This window comes from Peromyscus eremicus, chromosome 7, assembly GCF_949786415.1.
Source record: "Peromyscus eremicus chromosome 7, PerEre_H2_v1, whole genome shotgun sequence".
NCBI classification, from domain to species: domain Eukaryota; kingdom Metazoa; phylum Chordata; class Mammalia; order Rodentia; family Cricetidae; genus Peromyscus; species Peromyscus eremicus.
In genome coordinates this window covers 80,726,830-80,746,126 of record NC_081422.1, presented here as the reverse complement: position 1 = coordinate 80,746,126, position 19,297 = coordinate 80,726,830, and the positions used below count along the sequence as shown (strand labels likewise).

The 19,297-nt window shown below is 41.3% G+C and overlaps 1 protein-coding gene across 1 annotated transcript in view; it reads left to right on the top strand.

The window, feature by feature from the left end:
* Snap91 (synaptosome associated protein 91) overlaps positions 1-11,443 on the top strand; it is a 115,467-nt gene extending 104,024 nt beyond the window's left edge. The window contains exons 24-29 of the mRNA XM_059267047.1: positions 1,027-1,057; positions 2,177-2,276; positions 3,616-3,699; positions 4,303-4,407; positions 9,022-9,124; positions 10,954-11,443. Of these exons, the coding sequence (XP_059123030.1) occupies positions 1,027-1,057; positions 2,177-2,276; positions 3,616-3,699; positions 4,303-4,407; positions 9,022-9,114 (413 nt within the window). The 3' untranslated portion in view covers positions 9,115-9,124; positions 10,954-11,443. The remainder of the gene's footprint in view (positions 1-1,026; positions 1,058-2,176; positions 2,277-3,615; positions 3,700-4,302; positions 4,408-9,021; positions 9,125-10,953) is intronic.
* Positions 11,444-19,297: the final 7,854 nt, after the last annotated feature.

Sequence of the window (19,297 nt, the reverse complement as noted above, 5' to 3'; positions counted from 1 at the left end):
ACGTATAGCCTATTTTGTAATGCTAAGAAACAAAATACAAAAACTGAATATTAAAATCATCATCTAACAAATCAGCTCCACACTTACTAGGGCTTTGTTCTGGCTGCTCCTTCACCTTGAGGGCTCAGCTTTGGGAAAGCCTCACCTTCTCCAGGAGACCTTCCCCTGTCTGACTCCTCGCCTCCATTCTCCCCTTCTAGCAGCCTGTACCATTTATTTTTCTTATGTCACCATTTCTCATCTGTGTCACGCCTCTAGAGTGTGGGTTCCTTCAGCCTGGGGGGTCTTGAATCCTTCTCTTTATCGATATATCCCAAGTGCCTAGGATAATGCCTGATATAGCTAAAGCTCAATACATCTTTGCCTAATTGACCAATGAAGTGCAGTGAGGGCTAGATGATTGAGCCAGATATTCCCCAGATCACTCCCACATTCACAGTCCTCTAGCAGGGCTCTTGGAACCCAGCACATGGTTCAGTTCACATCTGAGCATCACCACAGCAGCAAAAGACCGGTGCACAGCTGCGTAAGACGTTTCAGCCAGAGGAAGCCCCTTAGGGTGTGAGCAGCCAGGGATTTGGTTGACTGGTAGTATGTGGGCACACACTTCCTGACACCTACCCAAGTTCCCGACTTGCAGAAGGAAGGCAGGTGTCTAGCATGATCTCATGTAAACAGTCTAAAGTCATTATTAACTATCATCAGAGACAGTTTCATATCATGGAAATAACTTCACTGGTCAGGCTCACAGATCCCCAGCCTAACAGGGGTTTTTCAGACAACAATCTCAGACCTTCTGGGTAAGTGTACACTAAATGTGATCCTTGAGGCTGATGTGAAGTAAAAGAAAACTTAAAATTCTACCTTTGTTTACTAATATAGTTTCTTTTTCATCTAACTGGATACAGTGATGGCTAGGCAAAAATATAGACTTTTTCTAAGCCTGGGAGTCCTGAGATTCTCAAATACTGTCAAATGTAAGCTGAATATAAAGATTTAAATTATTTTTCCTTTATCCATTTGTAGATCTTGGAATTTCTGGTACCACAACAAAAAAGTAAGTGTTTTTCAATTATCTGCTTTCCTTTTAACAATGTGTTTGTGTGTGTTTATTCAAGACTTCTCAACATTTCATTGGCTGGAGTATGTTATTTCCCATTCTTAAGCTAGGTAATTTAAGTTGTTTTTCATGTCAATTTATATTGTTGTTGTTAGTCTATTGAAATCTTTAAATTATTGCTCTGTTTTGAGAAAGAGTAACCTATTTCAGGCTGGGATTGCCATTGTTAAGTCTGGAAATATTTTGGGATGGAGATTTGAGTTTTCAGGTTTTTTTGAGACAGGGTTTCTCTGTGTAGTTTTGAGTATTTTAATACCTTTAAGATTCAGCCTAGTATTTCTGGCTAATGTTGATTTTTAAAAGGCTTTCTTGGGTCATAAAAATGATAAACAGTATATCTTTTCCTAAGATGTATGTTTTGACATTGAAACTGGGATGCATGTTAGAGCTGTACAGTGATTATAAATCAGGTTATAGGCATGATACAGTTGTGGGAAGCCCTTCCTTGAACTCTTCCCGAACCAGAGAAAACTGTCATCAGTGCATTTGAAATTCAAGAAGTTATAGGGCTGGAGAGATGGCTCAGCAGCCAGGAGCACAAATTGCTCTAACAGAGGACCTGAGTTCTGTTCCTGGCACAAATAACAGATAGTTCCCAACTCCCTGTAACCTCAACTCCAGAGAATCTAACACCTCTGGCCTCCTGGACTCATATGTACATACCCACATACAGATATATGCATATAACACATAATTAAAAGTATAAATTCAACAAGATAGGTGTCTGGATTGATGGTATATTATTTGGAGTTTTTATTATGAATAAAGAATTTAGTTGAATTTTTTGGCATATTTTTCTGTTGTAAGTGACATGAAATTCCTGTTGTCACTGAATTCAAAACACTCATTTGTTTTATTTTAAAAGCTTTTGCGCTTTTAGGTACATATTAGGTACAATATGGTAAGACTCTCTCTGTAAGTTTTAATCTATACCCTTTATCACCACCAGGTTCCAACAGATTACTTCTAAACCCAAGTAAAAGAATCTAGGAAGCCATATGCCATTTTTTCCCTCTGAATTTTGTGTTTTGTCTGTTTTTCACACTTGCCCTTTAGGGGAGATCTCCAGTGGAATGCTGGGGAGAAAAAGTTGACTGGTGGAGCCAACTGGCAACCGAAAGTCACTCCAGCCACATGGTCAGCAGGTGTTCCACAGGTATGTGACAGTGAGGCCAGGGTGGTATGGGCAATTTACCAATGTTCAAGTCTACAGAGAAAGTTTGTTCTGCTTAACTTGACTATTAACATTGTACAACCCTGTTCACATTGAAGTGATAAAAGCAAGATGCAAAATTCAATGAAATGCAAATCTGTGGACTTTGCATGTGATAATGATTACAACCTACACTTAAATACCTTGTGATTGCAATAGTCTTAATAGTAGTATTTATGTTTCTGATTTATTTGTAAAATTGTAGAAATAATTTTCCAGCACATTCCCTATCATGGATTGTAGTACCATTTTATCACATTTCCTGCCAAAATCTCCTGATAGGCTAAATAAGAAATGAAAACTTTTTTTTTTCTTATCAGAAAGGATGAAGTGTGCTGACCAATTTCATGTCAGCTTGACACAAACCAGAGCCTTTTTTAAAAGCCAGAATCTCAATTGACAAAATGCCCTCGCCAAACTGGCCTGTGGTGCGTTTTCTTCATTGATGGTTTATAGGGGAAGGGCCCAGCTTACTGTGGGCAGCGCCACTTCTGGGCTAGTGGTCCTGAATGGTCTAAGAAAGTAGGCTGAACAAGCCATGAGGAGCAAGCCAATAAGCAGTACTCCTCCTTGGCCTCTACCTCGGTTGCTGCCTCCAGGTTCCTGCCCTGATTTTCCTTCAGGATGGGCTCTAAGCTGTGGGCTGAAATACACTTTTCTCTCGCACGTTGCTTTTTGTCATGGTATTTATCAGAGCAATAGAAACCCAACCAAGACTGGTTGTTTTCTATCCAGTAATAGTTTATTTTAAGATCATGGTTTTTTTTCAGCTCACCAGTTTTAAACTTGAAACTAGACCATTATCCTTTCCATAAGGTTTAATAGATATTCATTTCTACTGTATCATCCTTTTATTTTTTATAGAAAAACTAGGAAAGCCACTGTTCCCAAGCCCACTTACAGTATTCCATATCCCACCCTTGGGCACACTGCTGCCTGTCTAAGTCTGTCTGTGGCTCCAGTGTCTGACCCTCTGCTGCATGCCCGAGGATAGAATGGTGGGAGGAGATGGCTCACTGCAGTCCAGTTCTTTCACAGTGAGAATGGGGTGGGCAGAGGGAGGTTTGAGAGTTGAAAAATAAACAGGACAGCAGAAGTGAACCTCAAACCATTGCTGTGGTGCTAGTCAGCTTTTAAATTTTAGAAGGGAAGTTTGAGAGTGCTTGAAATGCACACATTTGAAATACACACATTTTAAAATTACAGCCTATCATTTTAAAACCATGATATGTTGTTTCTTTTTTAATTTGTTCTGTGTGGTTCTGTGGGCATGCGTGTGCAGCAGGGCACTGTTCCTCCAACCAGCTCAGTTCCTCCGGGTGCCGGGGCCCCATCTGTTGGGCAACCTGGAGCAGGATTTGGAATGGTGAGTGATGTGCCAAAAACCTGTAGTTGACGCTCCTGACATCTTTACAAGTGTTCAAACGAACAGTTACTCCTACAAGAAATACAGTAAAGGAAATGACAGCTTAAATCATCTACTTTGGGCCTCAACCAGCCTAGCCAGGAAGTGGGGAGGCAGTTACGCTGTGTATACATATATTGCCATCAAATTACAGCATGTTGCTGTATCATTGGGGGGATGATACTTACTACATATTTTAGCTCAGTCATCAAAAAACAACCCTTTCTATACTGGGGCTTTTCACTCTGCACTTTATCATCGGCACATTTTAGGGCCATCCTGCATAAGGAAGTTAGCTTTTGTCTCCTCAAGAATCACTCCAACAGGAGATACAGCCCCTGATTGGAATGAGGATGCAGCACGGCCAGCCAGGCTTATACGCACAGCTTGGGGACTTTCTCCCCATCTGACAGTCTCAACACCCAGAGTTCAAGGTTACATAATACATCACAGTTTCTACCTGCGTGGTTTTCGCAGAAATTGTCCAAAGCATGTCGAAGGTGTGCATGTCTGGTTATGCACTCATGGCTCCAAGACCTGCTCTGACTCTTCCTTCCTTTGCAGCCTCCTGCAGGGACAGGCATGACCATGATGCCTCAGCAGCCGGTCATGTTTGCACAGCCCATGATGAGACCACCCTTTGGAGCCGCAGCTGTGCCGGGCACCCAGGTCAGTTTCTTAAAGTTCACAGCACCCTGCATTTACTCCTAAACATAGAACTGTCAGGCTGTTAGGGTGTGAGGAACAGAGGCAAGAGGCACAGCTCCACTCTTCACCCTCAGCAGCCTGAGGAGTTCTAGTCTTTTAGGGATTCAGGCCAGACTGGGTTTCCTGGCTTGAAAAAAAATAATATTTCAGGACTAGCCAGTGTGAAGCAGGAATTGCTGATTAATAAAGATTGGACAGGAAGTTTAGCTTGAACTATTTAGGGGGCCCCCAGGCAGGGGGACCGGGACCTGTCCCTAGTGCATAAGCTGGCTTTTTGGAACTTAGGGCCTATGGTGAGACACTTTACACAGCCTTGGTGCAGGAAGGAGGGGCTTGGACCTGCCTCAACTGAATGTACCAGGCTCTGCTGACTCCCCAGGGGAGACCTTGTCTTGAAGGAGGTGGGAATAGGGGGTTGTGGGGGGAAGGCTGGAGGGTGGGAAGAGGGAGGACAGGTAAATCTGTGGTTGATATGTAAAATGAATAGAAAAATCTCTTAATTAAAAAAAAAAGATAGCACAGGAAGGTTAAAAGGAAGCTGCTCAGAACGAAAGACGCAGCTCAGCGCATGGTTGTGGACTTGTGTCTCATTTCACTGTCAGGTATATGCTTTGGGTGGGTTTGAAGCTGCTATCTTGAAAGAGTGCTACTGGCCTTAAGAGAGATCACTGGGCAGTTCTTGGGCAGCAGTGACAGGTTTACAGTTTATAAGTCAGGGTCTAGATCACAGGGATGCCAGGAGGTAGGGTGTCTGTACTGTAAACATTGTGAACACTTTTGTTTACGATTCCCGGGCTACTTCTTGGAAAACCCTACTCAAGGTTCTTAAGCCCCGACCATTGTTATTTTGACGTAAAATATCTCTATGTGAAAGGAATGTTAGTTCTCTGTTAGCCTTCACACCAAGTGTGTGTTGGGCTGGAATTCTTGCTTCAATCAGACTCCAGGGTGAAGGGCTCCTTTCCTGCCTCATGGTCCTGTCGTTTTCCCTGCCTCTCTATCCTGCCTCAGTGTGGCTGTGTCAAAGGTGTTCTTACCTGATGGCTGTCTCACATCTGTTGCTTCAGGAGTACAGGGGCATGGAAGCGGTGTGGGGTGTGGGGTGTGGGGTGTGGGGTGTGAGACAGTAACAAAGAGCTAAGCACACTGCGGTCCTTCTCTTTTTCTCTACTTAATTCAGAATGGTTCATTTAGGGTATCTGGTACATGTGCCCCAGTGATGAGTTAGGTTTGGAGGGGGGGTGGGTTCTTTTCTTTTGTTCTTTTTTTTTTTTTTTTTTTTAAAGATGCTTTCATGCAGCCCAGATTGATCTCAAATTCACTATGGAGCCAAGACTGGCCCCGTACTGTCGGCTCCCATCCCACCTGCTGGAATTCCAGCTGTTGCCCACCACATCCAGCCAAGTGTGGAGTCACAGTGGTCTAGCCAGACTGCGGGGTCTACCCTGCACTCTGACAACAGCGGCACTGAGCTCCCAAACTTCAGAGCCACCATAAAAATCCCTTCTCTTTCAACACCAGCTACACTAAGTTTGGGAGTCCCCAGGGCGGGCCATCATCACTTCAGACAAGCCGTATACACAACCGAGGTTCTCTGTGACCTCCCTCTGCCTAGATCCACCATAGTGGCTCACGGAACTCAGGGGACTACAACACTTATGGTGATAGTTTTATTGATGTGAAAGGATACAAGTTAGATACAGCTGGGGGAAGCGAGATGCCAAGAACATTGGAGAGAGGTCCAAGCATGAAGTTGCTTCTAGCCTCAGTGTATGACAGTATTGCCAACTGCAGAAAATCACTCTGGCTTAGGTATGACATTAGTGAGGTTTCGTTGCATGGTAATAATTAATATGAGTTGAAGTCAGTCTCCAGTCCCTCCCTACCCTGGAGGCCATGCTTGCTATTATGTGGCCCAAAGGCTCCACAACGTAATGGCTGTAGCCTTTCTGGTATGGCCAGCCTCCATCTACCCTGAGTCATCTCGGCATGTGTTAGGGAAGGGCGCCTATGAGTCACGTTGTTAGCGTAAACTATCAGGGGCTGTCCTGGTTAGCTTTCTATGGCTATGAGAAACACCAGGCCCAAAAGCAACTTGGGGGAAAGGGCTTATTTCAGCTTACAGCTTATGGTCCATCGTGAAGGGTTAGGGCAGGAGCCTGGAGCCAGGACAAAGACCGTGGGTGGGATGCTGCTTCCTGGCTTAAACCGTCCAGGGCCACCTGTCTAGGGATGGCACCACCCACAGTGGTCTAGGTCCTCCCATATCAATCATTAATCAAGAAAAAGCCCTACAAGCTTGTCCACCCATCTGATGGAAGTTTTTTCTCTGTTGAGGGGCCCTCTTCCCAGATGACTTCAACTTGTGTCTAATTGGTGAAGAAAAAAAAACAAACAAACAAACAAACAAAAACACTAACCTGTATAGAGAGGGGGCTTCCAGGAGAAGCCCTGAATAACAAAGTCACGCCTGTCACTTAAGACATTACTGGTAGGCTCCTCAATGAAGGGAAAACCTGTTTTTAGTGTGGCCAGACTCCCTACTCTACCATCCACTTACAGGAAGGCGAAAAGCATCCCGCTGTTAAGTGCTTTGCTGCTAATATTGGCCATGCTGGAAGTCTCCCTCTCTTGATTCTTCTTTTAAATTGTCTGTAAAATAAAGAGGCATTTGTGGACTTTTTCTTTTTTTGCCCTGAGCAGCTGGCCTGGACAGAGTGGGAACCCAAAATTATAACTTCAGTAGCAACTTGCTGAGCAAACTAAACCCAACAGCTCCAGTTGAGTTTAGTGACGTCAGTAAATGTCTTCACTCCTGTGGCATCTTAAATGTACCAAACAGATATTTACATTGTCTTACTTATAGGATACTTACTTAGTGCTTTTAAACATTATTATTTTCAGTATGTGAAATGAGTTAACTTTGTTCCATAAGGTAGTTGTTTCTCTTGTATAATGCCATCAGTTATTACTTGATTTGAAGAATAAAAATGAATAGCATGAAATAGATTTTAATAATTGATGTTATAGTCAGTCATGGAATAGTATGCAATATCCGTGTAATATTTATTTATTTAAGCAATTTTTTTAGTCAAGTTCTCCTTATATGGCCCTGGCTGGCCTGGAATTTAACTGTATAGATCAGTCTAGCCTACAGAGATCCATCTGCCTCTGCCTCCCAAGTGCTAGGATTAAAGGTGTGCTCCACAATACCTGGCCTAATATTTAGATTGTATTTCCTCTATGCAAGAGAAAGCATAAATAGCCAATAGAATAAGCAAACCTGTACTTATAGCTTTCCTATAGAAAGCTTTTGTTTATTTCCCATGTCTGGGCCATCTATTATATTAATTAGTTGTCATATTATCATCTCACATGTTGTGGAGGAAGTCTTCAATTTCTGCCAAGCAGTTTTCAAGCTTTAACATTGATTTTCCCTGACATTCTGTAAAACCTCAGTGAGATTGGTGGATACTACAGTCAGTAGATTGGACATAGGAACAGACTGAGCCTCCTGGCTTCTGGAGCTATCCTTCCTGAACCACACGTACAGACACCCAACCCCACAGTTCCAGATTTCAGGAACTGCTATCATCTTGAGGTGAATTGGCTTCTAAACAGAGATGTCAATCATGGCTCCAGACAGGCTGCCTGCAAACTTTTTAAGCTTTCCCTTGCCAGTCCTGAAAAGTAGAGCCCCCAGAAGTTTCTCCTGCAGTTGATAATTACAGTGTTGGATAAACACACAAGATAAGATCTGTGGTCCTTTGCTGTAAGCCTGGATGGGCTGGATATGAGGCTAGGAAATGACTTGTTCATCTGATACACACATTCCCCCAAAGCTTTGTTTCATTTAAAATCTGTGAGTTCAAGGCCAGTCTGGATTACAGAGTGAGTTCCAGGAAAGGTACAAAGCTATACAGAGAAACCCTGTCTTGAAAAACCAAAAAAAAAAAAAAAATCTATGAAGCACTGGCATTGCTAGCTAATAATTTAAAGTAATTTCCTACCATACTATCTGCAAATTCATGTCTCAGTTGCCCCTGCAACTCACTGTTACTGTAAGAAAAGCTCTATAATTCTTTTCTTAATAGTTTGATGTTACTAACAATGCAAGGTAAGAATGCTTTTGGCATAGAAAAATTACTACTTTCTCTCTCTCTCTCTCTCTCTCTCTCTCTCTCTCTCTCTCTCTCTCTCTCTCTCTGTGTGTGTGTGTGGGGGGGGGTGTGGGTGTGTGCGCGCGCGCGTGCGCACACAAATGTGTGTTTGTGTGTGTTTTACTGTATATTCTCACATCTTCCTAACCCCAACTGTTCTCTCAGAGTCCCCATATTTCACCTTGGCTGAATCTGATGTCAAAGAATTTCAAGAAAATCCAACCACTGTTCCTAGCGCATTTTTCCACTCCAAAGTTAGGCACGACCCAGACGAAGTAGAATGAAGCCACTGTGTTAACTTTTAGCCATCTGTTCTTCTGTGTGTGTTTTCTCTGGTATATGCTCTGCCTAATGCTTACCTGTCTCTCTTGTGCTTTCTATTTCTGCTCTCTGGGGCTGGCCTCTTCCCCATTAGCTTTCTCCAAGCCCTACACCTGCCACTCAGAGTCCCAAGAAACCTCCAGCCAAGGACCCATTAGCGGATCTTAACATCAAGGATTTCTTGTAAACAATTTAAGGTATCTGATATTGAGCTTTTTCTGTGAGCTTGTTATAGTGAGCTGTGCAGTGCTTAACTGTCCTAGGTATGAGGTTTGTTATTTCTGTGTTATAAGTAGATGATGGATGGATGGATGGATGGAAGATAGATAGATAGATAGATAGATAGATAGATAGATAGATAGATAGATAGATAGATAGATAGATTTGAATGCTTGGAGCTTTAAATTTGGCATCAAAACCTGTCCTTACCAGTTAATTTTTTAAATAATAATTTGTTAATCTATGGGAGAGAAAAACCTGCCATTTGTTCTTATCTTGAAAAGCACAAAAATTATACTGATGAGATAGAAGTCTCCCAGGCTGCTAAGTTAGCTGAGAGATACCACTGTACCTGTCCCATGATGACTAGACTTCATAGTACACCAGCATTTATAATACTGAATTTAGAAGTCATTTAAAAAAGGCATTTGGCTACATAACCACATCTTTCCTTTATTCTTATTTTTCATGTTAAGGTAAAGCTTAGATTCTTACCCTTTGCATTTATTCAAGCTGAATTTTAAGTTCCTGGCAACCTGACCTTACATTTCATGAATTTAACTTACTGAATGGTTCGCAGTGAATGTGAGGGAGGAAGTAGATGGAAGGGAATGCCTACTTTCAGCCCCGGCACCTAACGCAGTCAGTAGCTGCTTACAGATGGGCTCAATATTACTTTACATACTTACTCAATAGTTTCCATGTCAGATTTTTGCTGTTTTATAGCTGAAAGAACTAATCCTTGAGCATGAAATGATTTTTTAAGGTCTGGCCAAAAGAACAGTAAGAATGTAGGAGCTTTGAACCGTGGTGCAGTGCGATTTCTCTCACATATCTACTGCCTACATTTATTAACTCCTGACATTTTTGTATATGTGGGTTAACAGTAGTCAGGCATGGTGACTCAAGCCTTTAACTCCAGCACACTGGAGGCTGAGGCAGGAGGATTGAGATTTGAAGTCAACCTGGGCCACATAATAAGAATCTGTTTTAAATGAAACTATTGGTTATTGATACAACATTTTAATACCTTGACAGCTCAGTCAGATTTTTTTTTCCTTGTGGCCATTCTGTCTGTTCCTCTTGCATCAACACAAGGTAGATGTGTAAGATGTCATTTATCCCGGCAGCTTGTTTCAGAAATGACGAGGGACTGCTTAGAGAAGCCTCATTTAGAAGCTCTTGCTGTCATCGCATACTAGAAGCCTTGATAAGTGACAGACACAGAAGGAGCCTTGAGACAGCCCCTGTCCCCAGGATTCACACCCCAGTCAGACAGACAAACATTTTATGAAGAAGAGATGCCTTCTGACCCTAGAGAGGATTTCCCAAGAGAAACGGCAAGGGAATGAAGTAGACAGAGGTGGAAGAGAAGGCACCGGCCTCAAGGCTTGCCCTTCTTGTCCAGTCTACACTTGTCCAACTGTTTAGTGGCTCGTTGATGAACGTAAAGAATCACGGATGTCACTGCCATTCACTTTTCTATCACCACCCGTATTTACAGATTAGCTCTTAGATTCAGTGTCTCTTGACAAAGATTGTCAGTGTCCAAGTTTGAAAGATTTCGTGAAAGATTTTTTTTTCTAAACTGGAACTATACATAGAACTGTTTCTTAAGTTCCCTGAGTGAATTTTTAATCTCATCTTAAAGAGTTTGGAAAACTGTAAATGTGAGTTTGTTCATCTTGAACCCTTTTGGGTACAGGTATTTTATTTACCTGTCAGGGAAAATTGTAAGGGAGGTAAAATGTTTGAGGGGTGTGTACAGTGTGTTTTCTAATTCAGGTGTTTTTTTTTTTCTTTGCAGCTGCAATTTTTGTGACTGAATAGGAAAAATAACATGAGTTTGGAAACTTCAAGTAAGATTGATGCTCAGAGTTTCCAAGTGAGCCACCAGTACCAAATCCAGTGCTGACTGTAACTTCTCTTCCAGACACACAGCCCAGCTGTGACAGTGAACATTAGGAATGTGTACTACCTTAGCTGTTATCCCTGCTCTCAAACTCGTAGCGTATTTGGATTATTTGTGTGTTGTACGATGTAAACAATGAATGGATGTTTCCAATGCCTTTAGTGCTTTTCTGGACGTTGCCCATGGACGGATGATGCAGCTGTTGTGTGGTGAGCCATTTGAAAAGATGTGTCTGTGTTTTTGAAGGTTTCAGTGTATATATCTATAACTTTTGGACAAACCCTCAAGTCCTCCCATGAACTCTCTTCTCTTCTGTACCTCTGTTACAAACGTAATGTGATATTATCAGCTAGTGAGGAAAACACTCTTAAATATATGAAAACTTTTTCGGTGTGGAGTACATTTTTCCAATCACAGAAACTTCAACTGTTGTGAGAAATGTTTATTTTTGTGCACTGTATATGTTAAGAAATTTTATTTTAAAAAATATGAAGTTTAATGTCCATAATAAAACTTCTCCTTGATGAAGCTACCTTATCGAGAATGAGAAAAAAATCATATGAGAAGAAGTCCATATTTATCACTGCTATATTAAGATATATATTTTAATTATATTTGCAGGTTTTGCATCTAAATTGACCTATTTATTCATTCTTGATCAAAGGCACTGAAAAGTGGAGTCTTTCTATCGTGTCTGTGAAAATGCAGTTAGAGATATGCTGTTTATGTGACTATGAACGTGCCCCAAGAGACATCTGTAATTTAAAGAGAACTGCAAATATTTTTCCTTCACTGTGGGTTTACGTACATCTGTTCAGTTAGTGTTTCTTTGTGTGTTCTATAGACTAGTGTTTCTCCATCGTTTGATTGAACTCAAAGTGACTTCTGTTGTACCTTTGTGATAGGATTGAAACCAATTCAGCGAATTGTATCTTTTAATGTACATACTGTATTCTTTGATTTTTAGTTTATTGTCATACTGTCTGTGCTGATGGCTTGGCTGAAGATTTTGACGTGTACACAAGGTCACTGTTGATCAGTGTTGTTTAGTGGCTTGGCAGCTCTTTGTAAAAGCATATTGGGTTGGAAAGGCATTTGCCTATTTTTCAAATTACTTAATAGATGTATGGTACCCTTTAAAGTGGTCGTATCTGAATTTACTGTGGGGATAACATACACTGTAATGGGGGAAAATTACCTAAAACCAATTTCAAAATGGCTTTTCTTTGTATTTCGGTTTAAAAACCCAATGCATGTCTGCCCTCTGAGATGCAATAAACACCTTGAACAAAGAAAATGCAAACATACTCTTTCCATCTTTGGTTACTTTCTAAGGAAAAGATGTGCGTCCCATGACATGCATAGCACACACAGAATGTTGAGAGGGCTAGAGAAATGGTTCAGAGGCTGAGAGTGTGTACTGCTCTTGCCAAGGACCAGAGCTGTGTTCCCAGAACCCATATTGGGTGGCTTACAACCACCTGTAACTCTAGCTCCAGGGAGATCCAATGCCTCAGGCGTTCGTGTGGGCATTCACTCATGTGTACATACACCCACCCCAGCTCACATATATATGCACAATTAAAAACAAAGTAAAAATCTGTTTTTAAATGTCTTATTAATTTACATGCTCAAGGTAAGAAATTTTATCCATGGCAATACAACTTCATTTTACAGTAAAATTAAGCAATGGTGAACTGTCATTAAACTGGGGACTCCCATCATGCCTAGCAAATAAGTTCTAGATTACAAAATATGTGCTTACTTTTGAGGTGAACTTTCTTTTAAAACATACAAATAAAGTTTTTTTTCTTAAAGTGTGAGAATGCCATAGAAGTTGAAGAATAGAATAATTGGGTCCCAGTTTGAACACACACACTTGAATATATGTATACTGTTATCACATAAAACCTACCCTGGCCTGTTGTAATAAAACTGGATGACTGTGTCTACAGCTAGGATGCTAGAGCATCTCCAAAATGTAGTCTAGTATTGGGACTGTAGTGTAGCTTAATGATAAAGCACTCACCTAATATGACTGAGGTCCTGGGTTTGTTCCTAAGCATCACACACAAAACACACACAAAAACACCTAGTCTCAGGTAGGAGACTATTGTAAAACTAGTTAGCTTTGGTTACCTAAGATTTACTTCTCAGAAGCTATTATCAGATCATGTCAGTGATTTTAAAAAAACACATGTTATTTGTTGTATAGACATGAATATGTATGTATGTATGTATGTGTACCATGTGCATGCCTGGCTCCAATGGAGCCAAGAAGAGAGCATCAGATCTCCTGAAAGAGACAATTGTGACCCATCATGTAAGTACTGGGAGCTGAACCTGGGTCGTCTGTGCAAGCAGCAAGCTCTCTTAACTGCAGATCCACCTTTCCAGTTCCCTCAGGTGATTTCTTTATAGAGTACATTTTAACCATGTACTACTTAGTTGTCATAATAAAATTACCTTTTAGATGATAAAATATTTTAAGATTAAATTTTTGTGTGCTTTCCCCCCCTTGTCTGTCCCATGTGGTATAATTTTTTTAATAGGCAAACTGTAAGAGTGTCATAGATCTTGGCTACTCAGAGACTCTTGATGTCCTTGTGAGAGAATGGTTTTATAGATGAGGTCCTGCATGAAATCTTCTGGGTACTGAAGGCTCATAATTTGAGGTACTTTACAGGACAGCTCTAATTTACCCATGGTGTTGGATTGAAGGCTCACGTTCTGTATTTTTGAAACAACCCTGTTTTGTGGCACTTTGTTTTAATTAATTGCCTTGGATGTTAAAGAAATGCCTGCTTATGGGGGCTGGAGAGATGGCTTAGTGACGAAGAACACTCACTGCTCTTGCCGAAGACCCTGGTTTGGTTCCTGTCACACATGTGGCAGCTCAAAACCTTTTGCTCCAATTTCAAATCCAGTTCCAGGGGACCCAGTGCCCTCTTCTAGCTCCTGGGAGTGCCTGAATGCACATGGTGCACATAAATTGATACAAGCACACACATGCATAGTGTGTGTGTGTATGTGTGTGTGTGTGTGTGTCAGTGTGTGGGTGTATTACATATTATGTGTCTGGCAGCCTACATCACCCCAGCACATTATTCAAACCCCCCTGTGGGTAGAGCCGCATGGAGAAGGGAAGCCTATGCGGTTTGGAGTTTTAGTGAAGACTAGCTCAACTCTCAAACTTCTGGTACTTGATCTTCCAAGTTCATTTTCACATCTGACATGCAGGCTTAATTTTCCAGTATAAAATATTCTATAATTGATTTTCAGAGCAAAGACTTTCAAATTCTCTAATCTCAAGACCCTTTGAATTCAGAAAACTCACTTAGGACCTTTAAGGGCTTTTGTTTATGTGAACTGTGCCTGTCAATGTTTACTGTATAGAGAATAAAACTGATACATTTTAATTTTTCTGCTTACTTTATTTTACAGAAGAAGTGTTCAAACATTCCAGATTAATAATGTTTTCTGGAAAATTTAAATTTCCACAAAGAAATTTAGAAGAACTGTGGTGTTTTGCCATTTTCATACCTCTTTATTTTTTTTCTTTTTTAAATTTCTTTTTTGAGATTATAATTACATCATTTCCCCTTCCCTTTCCTCCCTCCCAACCTTCCCGTATGCCGGTCCTCTTTCAAATTCATGGGCTCTTTTTTCATTGATTGTTATTACTTGCATATATATGTATATACACACATGCTTATTCCTAGATAGAACCTGCTCAGTCTATATAATGTTACTTGTATGTAGGTTTTCAGGGCTGGCAGTTTGGTATTGGATAACCAGGTGGGTGTGCTCTTCCCTGGGGAAGACTGTTTTTCAGACTCTCATCATTAAATTAGACTTAGCAAAAGGTAGCATGTTTCCGTTTCCACTGCTGCATTCCATCTGTTACAATAGCCTGGGCTTGGTAGTTGGCTGGGAAAGTCCACTGTGTGACATGGGGAGAAGATGCATGTAGCGTAACATAAGAGAAAAGACACACAGTAGTATTATAGAAGTAGTTTTGATCTGACAGGCCCCTGAAAGAGTCTTGGGGATCCTTAGGAAGCCACCTACCATGGTTAAAAAACCATTGCTTTAAATCTAAAAGATTTGCTAAATAATACCGGTCAGTAGATGAGCATGTTTGCAGGGGCGGGGGGGAATCTCATTTCCACCATTAGTTGTGACTTTCCAAATGCCTGCCTCACAGCCCCCACATTACTTTTTTTTTTTTTTTTTTTTGAATGATGTTGAGGCCTGTGCAGGAATGTGAATGACTGCATGGTAGGGAATTCCCAGCTCAACCACCCACTGCTGCCTCAGGCAAATTGCTTCACTTCTTTAAGTTTTCATTTTCTCTTCTGTGGAATGAGGCTCCTTCTATTTGTATACATTTTATATTAGCTAATGAATGGAAAGCATTTGGCACAGTGTAACGCTCAGTAAATACTGCTGTGGTTACTTTTGGAAATCACTGTGCGGGCTGAAAAGATGGCTCTGCAGTTAAAAACGGAAGACTAGGGTTTGATTCCTGGCACCCACGTGGCCGCTCACAACTGTTTGTAACTCCAGTCCCAGGGATTCCAAGGCCCTCTTCTCTGCAGGCATCAGGCACACTGCCAGACACAAACACATAGGCAGACAAAACACCTGTACACATTAAGTTTTAAATCTTTTTAATTGCTGTGATTATTTTTGCTATAGATTTGATTTTTTTCCATTGTAAGAACAGTAAAAGATCAATTTTTTAAAAAGCATTTAAATGGTGGAGGTAGTAAGATTCCATAATAAAGCACAGCCACAGAAGCATGTGTTTTGAAATTCGGTAAATGTAAGTACCTGTCCCACATGTTAACTACATGTGACACTGACCTGTCTATGTAAGCCAGCTGGAAAGCAGTGTCCAGCCAGGCACGTGCAGCATCCATTGTCAAATTTAAACTCATATTCTAGAGGCCCCTTCTTAGGAGGTGCACCCAGACTTGCAGAGTATAGCTCTGCACAGGTCCAGGAAGTGACCTCTTGAGGGAGAGAATTTTCTGTCATTGATCATATGCTTTGCTGCTGAGCCAACTTTTAATACTAGATTCCAGATGCAATAGTCCTGTGGCTCCTTCCTTCCTTCCTTCCATCCTTCCTCCCTCCTTCCCCTCCTCCCTCCCTCCCTCCCTCCCTCTCTTCCTCCCTCCCTCCTTTTCTTCCTGGCTGGGACTGTCTTACTATTTAGCCTTCTCTGGCCTGGTATTCACTGTGTAGACAAGCTGGCCTTAAACTCAGAGATCCTCCTGCCTCTGCCTCTCAATGCTGGGACTAAAGGCTTGCTCACCACTCCCTGATATGCCAAGTGGTACATTTCTGTTAGTGCAAGAAACAGTTTTTGAGGTAAATTAACTCATTTTATGATGGGGGTCGGGAGTGGGAGGTTTGGGGTTGTTTTTTTTTGTTTTTTTTTTTTTTTTGCTTGTTTGATCTTGTTTTTTATAATGACATATTTTAAAACCTTAAGAAGTTAAATTATATAGTCTGAAACACTAATATAAACATTCTCCAAGGAAAACTGAAGTTAATTTTTAAGTCGTCTGTACCTTTGAAGCATGAAATTTTGACAATATTAGGGATATTGAGTTGTGACCATATATATAGTAGTTCAACTGTAAATTTGAAATTAAATAATTTTTTGCAATTCCTGACTTTCCCTTAATGGAAAAAAACATTTTCCAAGCTAAGTTAAAGGGAGCATTTTGTTTCCTAGCAGAAAAACAACAGTGATAGTCACTGTTTGTCAGAACGAAATGCAGCAGTGACTCAGTGCCTGTGTCCTTGGGTCACTCACTGCGGAAATTCAGCCTTTTTCATTTCACTTTCTTGCCATGGCTTTCTTTGGGGTTGAGCATTTTTTGTCTTTACAGTAAATACAGGACAAGTAATTTATTTGTTTGTTTGTTTGTTTGGCGTACATGTCTGTGATGGAGCTCCTCTTTTTCCTCCAAGCTAGTTTTTTTTTTTTCATTGTCTCCCAAGCCCAGCATCCCCAATTCTAAACTTCTTCATTCCATGACCAACAAGTGTCCTAAACATTTTCCTTCCTTCCTTCCTCCCTCCCTCCCTCCCTCTCTTCCCCCTCCCCCCTCCCTCCCTCCCTCCTGGGAGACAGTCTCACTGTCTATGTAGCCTTCCCTGGCCTGAGTGCCTCCCACTTCCTATTCTCACCACCACATCCTTCAACAGTTTTGGGTCTTCGGCTAAACTCTACCCAAACTCACCCACTGCAGCCCAGAAGGTGCCGCAGGAGGGCTTCCTTCTCTCTGTTCCCTCTGATACCATTCCTCCGACTTGAAGACCCGTATCAGTTCTTGGCGATGAGATCTAAGCACTGTAAGGATTCCATTCAAAGCCTTCCATGTTCTAGCCTCACCAGGAAGCCTTACTTCTTGGTGTTGCTCACCACGCAGAAGCGCTAACTGCAGTCTGCAACCCTGTGTTAGACACTGTGTGACCCTCTCACTGCTTCTGACACAGTTTGCTCCAGGCTGCCCCCACACCTCCAGCTCCCCATTCCTAAGTTGGCCAGTCTAGGTGTCACTTCTTCCGGGAACTGGTTCCTTTCAGCCTGCTTGGCCACTCTAGCAGAACCCACTTCTCAATGTGCTGCTTCAGTGTCCCACTTCCTGCTTTCCGGTGTGTGGTGCAATTCTCACCAGACTGTGCATCCTTTGAGGGAAGGTAGAATCTAAAACTACCTCCACATCTGAAGAGCCTAAGATTTAACTCAGTGAAAGTTCCTGGAGTTGTATTGATTTCACCTAAATAATAAGATGAATTATGAAAAAGAAAAGAAGTCTAGCATCTAATTTCTGGGAAATAAATAAAACTGATTTTTTTTTCTTTTATTTTAAACTGATCATATACACTTAGGAATTTTGCAAACTTTATTTGTTTCTTATAGGAAAATGATGTTATAATAATTTATTCCTAAAACGTTTTTTCATTTTGTAAAAACATTAAAAAGAGTGCCATCTATGTGTTTGATCCTTTACACTACCACTCTCCTCACTCAAGTATTTGAAATAAATTATAAGAAAAGCATAAGGCAGGTGCTCTTAACCGCTGAGCCATCTCTCCAGCACTTAATAAGGTCTACAATGCTGGAGTCTCTTTGGGATTCAGGCTAGGTCTTCATGGCACCCTGGCACCTGGGTTTCTAAGGTAATTCACTAGGTCATTCTTGCTATTAGCAAAATTTGGAAACCTCTACATTGAGGGAAACCAATGTACTATCTGAGGCTCACAGCCTGAGACTCTAGTTGAATTTGATAGATGATTCTAGCAAAAAAGACGTTCTAAATGCTTTAGAGTAGGAAAGTCACAGAGTCTTTGTCTCTATCCAGAATGGAGAAATTTAGTTACTAGTCCTGGGAAGGTGATCTCCTATCACATGATGGCCTACGTGCCTCTACCAAAACCAAGCTTTAATTTAGTATAGGGATGCTGTGATCTGTGGCTGGTGACTGCTCAAGACATCCATTTAAGGAGCCACATCAGTCACATCCTGGACTACATGGAGTGACACAACTGGTTATTTGGTGGGGACGATGGTGTCACTTGTTTCCCCAAACCACAAAGCCTTCTGGTGTCAACTGTCCCCAAGTGCAGTGGCAGAATACTAAATTCAGCTCTGTCTTCAAAATGCCAACTTTTATTTTCAGCCCATTGCTGGATAAAGTATGACTTCTGTTTTGTAGTAGAATCTTGGCTCAAAGCATATCCTGACCTTGAAAGCTGGAAGCTTAGGAATATCAAAGGAGTGGAGGAAGGGAGGAGACCCACCTTCAGACAGAGACTGTGACACATTGGCCTCCCCGGCTCATGGATGGGCACACACATGCAAATTCCTCTACAGCTATGCTAGCTCTTCAGGGAAACATGGCTGCCAGTGTGCTGAGAACATTTCAGTCCATCTCTATGAATACGAGATGAAACAGAGCATAGTTGACTGGTTCCATGCAACTATAATGATAATTTCTAGAATCATGTATTAATTTTACTGACACCCTTAGAAAAGCCACAAATGTAAGAAAAAACAAAACTAAGCCATTCTGAAGTTGCTTTTGTTAGGTTTTTTGTTTGTTTGTTTGTTTTTTTATCACAGTAACAGGAAAAGTAACTAATACAGACTCTATTACCCCACCCCAGAGCAAATGGATCTACTTTTCAGTGTGTGTTCCTCTTCTACTGGAAGCAA